The sequence below is a fragment of the Etheostoma cragini genome, chromosome 16, assembly GCF_013103735.1.
Source record: "Etheostoma cragini isolate CJK2018 chromosome 16, CSU_Ecrag_1.0, whole genome shotgun sequence".
Lineage (NCBI taxonomy): Eukaryota > Metazoa > Chordata > Actinopteri > Perciformes > Percidae > Etheostoma > Etheostoma cragini.
Window position 1 is genome coordinate 14,662,233 of NC_048422.1, and position 7,815 is coordinate 14,670,047.

The window sequence follows — 7,815 nt, forward strand, 5'->3', positions numbered from 1 at the left end:
ACAAGACTTGGCAGCAACTTAGGTCGAGGCAAAGTATTTTATTAATCTCACAGAGACCCAATAGATTCAATTAAAATGTTTGTAAAGTTTGAAGAACTGTCGTTTTTTTTGGGCCAAATTAGCCTACATGTTTGATTAAAAGGTAAACTTTTATTGCACTACAAAATGTAATGAAGGTTTTACTGCTTTCATTAATATTTGAAATTAAATTGGGCCATGTCTGCTTTTATTTAGTATTTGTAGATGGCTTCCTCATGTAACTTTTCTTCTGACAAGTTCTATTCTAGCCAAAACTGAAACAAAACTTCCCCGTTATGTAACTGCAAACTCATTATTGTATGTTTGCAGATACAATACTCACTATATTACAATTATTACAGTGCTGTGAGTAGATGAGCAGTCCCAGGACAGTGATAGGGTAACATAAGCATGTCCTGTCTCTTTATGCTCCTCTAACCTGACTAACCTAGTTAATTTTAAGTGATGACTACTACCCGTGACTAGCTTGGCGACATAAAGACGCGTCTGCACAGCTGAACTTGAGCCTTGAACTTCTCTTTTGAGGCCCTCTCATCCGTGGGTCTTAAGTCTAATTGTTTTGACGGACCAGGGAGTCATGGTCATGAGCCCCAAAGACATCTAATGGTTTTTATTTTTATCAGATCCACTCTTAAAGATTGAAAAAGGGGCTTTTTTTTTTCTACCACTCCTTTTTGTTTTTTCACCCACCTACCCCCACCATTCTGTCCCATAGGCATTCCTTCAGTCTGTTATCTTAAAGGTTGTTTTTGTACCTGCCCTTTCCCTGCCAGCATGAGAGGAGACAAGGGATCGCCCTGACCTCCAGTACCTGTGGGGGCATCCTATAGCATTAAACAGACAACCCCCCCCAAGTCTTTTCTTAGAGCCAAGTGGACCATACAGGCTTACAAAGACAATACAGTAGTCACTCATTATCAATTTCCAGCTGACTGTGATCTTATTTCATGGTGCAATAGGTTTTTGTAATGGGGTGAAACTGGGAATAAAATGGCTTTTCAACTGCCTGCCATGCACCTTGTAGATGCAAGATGATTTAAAGAAAGTTACTGACCCTGATGCAGTGTCTGCTGAGTGTAGCAGTTTAGTTAGATAAGCAAGCTGTGGAAGAGTCGCGTGCAGATGGAAACTTTGTGTTTGCTAATTTGACAATGACAGTAAAGTGGTTTTAGGGTTGCATTTTGCTCTGAGGGGTAATAGTTTTATCAAAACTGAGCCTCAGGCTGAGAGAAATGAAATTGTGTTGCTGTATTCCACGGTAGCTCGGTTTTGTTTTAAGTGTGGGATTGCATCCTGTGTTGTGAAGTTATGTCATCGTGCAAAAAAAATAAAAAAAAATAACCACATGTTCCAAGCAGCATTGCCATTCTGTTTGGATTTGTAAATGAGGCTTTTAGTTCAGTGAAAGAGCTTTTCAAAACCATTTGAGCACAGTGCATAGAAAACATAAGTTAAACAAAACTTTGTCTCATGCACGCATTCATTCAGGTCTGCAGAGATGCGTCCAAGATTGGACAAACAACACAACAATCATTGCAAAGACGTTATTCACCACACTACATGGTTTTGTGAGCTAAAAATGCCTGCCACTAAGACACATTACAAGTTGCATGGAAATATCTAAATGCACATTTAACCTTGTACACAGCATGGTCCACAGAGTGTGGGTTGCTGATGTCCAGTATGTGTGTTAGTAAGGGGGTTGGGGAAGGGGGGGAGTAGCTGTGGACCACCCACTGGGACCCCAGCACACGCCTCGACTCCCTGGCCCAGCCGCTGCCCTTCCTGGGTCCCTGTATCTCTGTTCCCCCCAACCTCTGGATGATAGTATTTAATGATAGTGAGGGATCACTTTGGGTCCCGAGCAGCTGCCCTTTGCTTTCAAGTTCCACCACATCAGAGAGTTTCCCCGAGCCTCGGGATCAGCAGGCTTTGTACACCATCATCTATTGCTCATCGCACACTGCCATTCAAATGTAAACAGTGCGATCCTCACACTCCACCCTCCTGGCCAAAACATGTGTGGGAAGACAGGGAGACGAGTGCAGGGGCAAATTGAGGGGGGGGGGGGGGGGGGGGGGGGGGGGGGGGGGGGGGGGGGGGGGGGGGGGGGGGGGGGAATGAATAACACTGAGAACTATCCCAGGAGTTGAGAAGGAGCTCAATGCAAAAACTGCAGCTTTTTATGAAACCAGAGACAAAAAAAATGATTTTTAGGAATTTAAATACAGTTCAAAAAATTCAAGTTTCGGTTTAAGAAGTATTGATGCAGAATCCCCTTCCAGTTTTATTGTTATATATGCACAATAATAATGGATGATTATTACTCATGGATCCAGTAAGCAGAACTGTAATGTTGCAGATGGTCAAGGTGAAGCTCATTATAACTACTTATGCTTCTGAAGTAACTACTAACTGCACTGTAGCCATCTAATAAATTTAGTGCATAAAAAGTATATTTGTGTAAAAGTATAAAGTGGTACACAAGTACAAATAGCTCAAAGTTGTATTTAACTATGTTGAGTAAACGTGGTTAGTTAGATACTTTCCAAAACTGCTGCAGTTTTTTGTTATTAACATGCATGTTACAATGTTAATTAAAACCATTTTCACCATAAAACCATGTTCAAAATGCATTATCCTCAACCAGACTGTATTTGGCCCAAACTGCGTGGAGAAGGGACCTTTGATTACTTTAAGACCAAGATTTGATCAAATACTTGAACCATTTACAACATATATGTGCCTGTGAGATGCCCATGTCATGTCACTCTGAGCATATCAACAAAAGTTATTCCGCGAAAAATAAACACACTTATTCAAAACTATGATTACACAATTTCAAAATCCTGTTTCCAACAAAAACCATTTATCATCGCAAGTTAGTGGTATACAACAATTTAGGAGACAACCTTTTGACATATCAATTGATTAAAAAATAAAGCTAGACAATTAACTGTATACACACACTCCGGCCCCATTGGGCTCAGCCTCCCTTGTTTCCTAGGAGACGCCTCACAACAGGCCTGAGCTGGTGAGCTCGGTCTGCTGACGCATGTCCAATTACCAGACATTTCTAGAGAAAAACGATCAATTCAGGCCCATCCTAAATGGGTCTTTTCAACATCAGCAATATGTTTAGGTCTCATGTCTCACTGCTAGTAATTAGAAGTCATCTACAAGTTATTTCAACCAGCTGGACCAACAAGCCAATGCAATATATTTCTGGCCAGCCACCAGCGTTTCATTTATGAATCCCAGGGTGCTGTCTCCCAGCACGAAAGAGGCCAAGCCAGGAACCACTGCAACCGATCAAAAACGCACTTTAACCCAAAATTTACAACACTGCTCCCATTCCAACAGAGCTCCAGTTTCATTTCACCAGCTGGGCTCTGGCAATGCAACAACCCCAATATAGGCGCCTTATGGATAGAGAGGGGTCTGTGTGTAGCAGTCTCATTTTAGACTCATCATCAAACTGAGTACCTGTAGCTCTATAAATAGTTGTCAATCGGTATTCAGCAGGAATGATGATTGGAATACATTCAATATTATCACTAGAACATTATAACAGGACTGCATGTTTTAGGGTCGCTTATATGGTCAGCAAATAAACCTTTTCCTCATCAGATTTCAAACTTTTTCAGTTTAATTCCTCTAACAACATGAACACTTATAATAATCTCTTATTCAATTTCTTGTGTTTTCCACATTATTTACCTACCTCCTAAAGTAGCTATTAATGTACCGTTTGCCAACCTCCTAATTGTTTTTCTCCTCTAATGAGGAGGCCCATTAGTAAAAGAGCTAATTGTTTGACTTTTCCGTTTCTACAACAAGACATTTCATTTGGCCTCGGCGTGCCCATCAACTTAGAATTTTATGAAAACCTGACGCCAACAGGCCCATTAGTTGATGAAGTAAGTGATGTTTGTGTTTTGGGTAAGACTGGAATCACAAAAGCCTGAGGCCTGATAGAGAGTGTAGAATAATGAGAAGTTTAAGTTAGGAAATGGATACCATACCCAGTCCCTAACTGCTGAGGGAAGAGGTGGGTGGGGGTACAATAGCCTCTTGCTTAAAAGAAATGCCCAACTACTCCCCATTACTTATCTACGCTGACTTTCAGGAGGTCTACAACTTTAATGCATCCAGGGGTGCAATAATCAACCTGGGCAACAGAAAGAGTACACTGGAACCAGATATGTTATTTATCTTTACCATCAACGACGACAAATATTCTAATTTCAAATTAGTTGAGAATCAGAAAGAGCAGTTTTCTCTACACATCACAGATCATATACAATATTACACAAAATGACACTCTTATATACGTAGATTCATTTTGGCAAAGCATGTATTCATGTATTTCTCAGAGATACAAGTCTATCTCTCATGCTGGTTTTTTCAACAGGCCATACTTGAATTAAACAGTTGTTTTAATTTTTCTTGCTGCTAATTTAACATTCTGTTGTTTAACTCATTTTCTTTGGGTTTGATTGTTTTAATAAAGAATTAAGTGCAAGAATGCATAGCTAGATTGCGAAATCGATGTAAATAGTTTTTCTGAGATAGTTTTTTTTTAGCCTGATAGGAAAAAAAAAAAGGATTATATTTACAGAAACTTTTTTTTTTTTATCAAACACCTAAAACAATCATTTGCATTACATGTTATAATTTGCAACATCAGAAAATATAGTTTCAAGGAAGCTCCACAGGCATAAGGAACTGTATCCTTTGGTGTTGATCTGAGCAAAAGACGGAATTATTACAAAATAGAGGATTGAAAGATAAACATTTGAAAGAGAATTAATTAAAACAAGAAAGGAAATCGGAAATTGGTAAAAACAAAACTTAACAACGTCGTTGAGTTTAGAGCCTGGTGACGGAGAAGTGGAGGAGTGACTGCATTTTAATTTAACTTAACATTCAGCCATGGTCATGCCAATCACTGTTTTGGTTTTCACACCCAATAGGAAGGATGCAGCTGTATCTTTTTCAATTTTAGTTAAATCATGGAAAACCAATAGTTAAATGGTAATTCCAATATACAGGATGGGCAAAGAGTATTAACAAAAAACACATACAACGTAAAACCTAAACTAAACTTAAAACCCAGTCTTTTAAAGTTACAACTTTTACCTGATGAATGTCAAAAACCAAAGCGTTGTGTTTCCTGACTAAATTCTTGCTTGCGTAATGGTCAGTGTGCGGGACTTACAACTTTAAAATTTAAATAATGCTCTATATAATAATAATAACAATAACACTTATAATATTTATAATAATATTACTCATAATTTATCTAATTCATTCATTTGCACAGTTCGCTCCATGTGACATTTTGTCTTTTTTCCAAATGGAGCTATTTGAGTCTTGACGCCACTGATTTGGTCTCCTTTAGCTGGGTTTTTATTATCATACAAATGCGTAACGAAGTCTTGAAATTAAAAAATAATAATCGTTACTCCCAGTTCAGCTGTGCAAACCAGCACTTGTGTTGAGATATATAAGATGGGTAGAAAGGGACGACGTGTGTGTGTTTTAGTGGCAAGCCTCCCTGCTGAAGTGCCACTGAGCAACACGCCAAGTGAAAAACACATTCCCTGGACTCTGATCAATGCATTCACAGACATGTGGTTAAATAGTATATTGGATAGGCCCAGGCACCTACGTGTCCGAACGGGTCCAGGTGGTTGTTAGTCAGTTTCAGCTTCTGGAACGAGACGAGCTGCCTCATCCAGTGCGCCCCCGTGGCGGGAGAGTCCGGGTGGACGTAGAGCCTGCCGGGCATGGCGGGCTCCGCCTTCCCGGTCACGGACCTGAACACAACAACACAACAACACAGTCACACCTCGGATCGGCCATGCTGCCACTGAAGTCGGCCGACGTGCTCTTAGTGTAAAATGTTAATTAGACAACGTTCCCCCATCAGCTTCAGGCTAATATTTCATTGTCACATTTGAAATTATACAGAGGGATATCTGAATTGAATGCGACGTATTTAATAGAAGGACAGGAAACTAAAATAAGACCAATTTGGACACTCTTGCTACTTGTTATCTCCTAATCAAAACATTGCATTAAGGTTTCTTTAATACAAGAACTTCTAATTATATAGAATAATCTGAGAAGTTGGTTTTGGATGGTCAGAGGTCAGATAAGAGCTGGCAGACATTGTTTTCCAACATCGTGAGATCAAGAAGAGAATTAGTTCCGGGACATGCTTCGGACAGGTCATTATCGGCAGTATTGGGATGTGATTATCCTCTAGAAATATCCCCTCGCTGAAATGCGCTGACCCAAACAAGACTTTGGGAGATAGACATGACACTAAACAAATAACCCTGTTAATGCCCCACTGTGGAAAAACAGCCTTGATGCAGTACACATAGTTACAGGAAGAGTCAGCAACATTAATTCAACAGCTCCAGGAAAACATTTCTCCCGCTGACAACATTTCTTGGCAAGCACTAGAATGCACACAGTTCCTAATTCTCTGTCGAATAATATCTCCACTTCCGATTCTCATCCATCAGGAATAAAATACAAAATGTCCCGTTGGAATAAACTCCAGAGAGAGTAGCTGCGACCCTCAAAACAACAACCCTTATTATTGGGAAATCTACAAGAAACGTTTGAAAGTGCAAGAAAAAGTCCTCAATAAATTCGTTTTTGTGTGTGTTAGATTGTACATACCATTTGTTATCGGCGAATTTGTATCGATGGTCGTCCGCAGGAACAACATCCATCAGGAGAATATATTTAGTTTTGGGGTTTAATCCCGTGACTTTGACTTTGAAGCTGGGGAACATTCGTCTGTAAAGGGAAAAACACGGTTTTATGGCGCTATGTCGTATTTCTGTCAGACAGTAGAAAAAGAAGGCGACATAGGCTGTGGTTTTTTTTTTTGTTTGTGATTTTCTGCTCGGTAGAGGAACAAATGCACACCCAATGTAGCATGCATTGCCAAGTTTTCCAAAACTGGATTATGAAAACAAACGTGTTTTCATTATAAGGTTTTGACTTTCTTGTTTTTTATAATTATTACAATTTGAGACCAATATTATAATGCATTCAAGCAAGTCACATTTGATCGTTTAACACTTCAAATAAATATGTCGATTAGGTTTGGAGAGGTAGGCAGAGGTAACAGCTTTACATGGCCGCCGTTGGCTCGGAGAGGGACCTGCGGGCCAGATGTTTTGGCTGGATCCGTTTAGTTAATCATATTGGATATTTGGTAGCTCTCATATTGTAAAAAAAAACAACAACAAAAAAACACATAACGTGAGTAAGCCTGAGCAGTCTCACGAGCCAAAAGGAAGGATTGAGGAGGACGAAGGGGAGCTGCTGCTGTGCAACATCATTTCAGACAAAACACAGGAGAGATATGTCTGACGGGAATATAATGTAGACTTTATGCAGATGTGTGACAATAACTGACTTCTGGCCGCACTGGAAAGCACGTTGAAATGTTGCTGTTGTTAAACTATAAGTAGCCTATGCATTCATTTATAATGGCAACCCAAAAGTGAGCCAGCGGCCACTCTGACATGAGCAGACGCTAGCGGTCATCATGCATGTGTGCAGGTTCCCACTCAGCAGACGAGCGCTGTTTGACAGGATGCAGTCTGAGGGCAACTGTGGAGCCGACAGCGAGACACATGTACGGTCCCTGCATAACATGTTGCTGCAAAAGTGTTGTCACGTTAAGTGTCTGCGCGCGCACACACACACACACACACACACACACACACACACACACACACACAC

At 40.3% G+C, this 7,815-nt stretch overlaps 1 protein-coding gene across 1 annotated transcript in view; it reads right to left on the bottom strand.

Annotated features, from left to right (window-relative positions):
- Positions 1 to 7,815, bottom strand: part of tbx5a (T-box transcription factor 5a) — a 16,920-nt gene that overhangs the window by 6,743 nt on the left and 2,362 nt on the right. Inside the window, exons 4-5 of the mRNA XM_034896806.1 lie at positions 6,739 to 6,858; positions 5,714 to 5,861 (exon numbers count right to left, since the gene is read on the bottom strand). Of these exons, the coding sequence (XP_034752697.1) occupies positions 5,714 to 5,861; positions 6,739 to 6,858 (268 nt within the window). The remainder of the gene's footprint in view (positions 1 to 5,713; positions 5,862 to 6,738; positions 6,859 to 7,815) is intronic.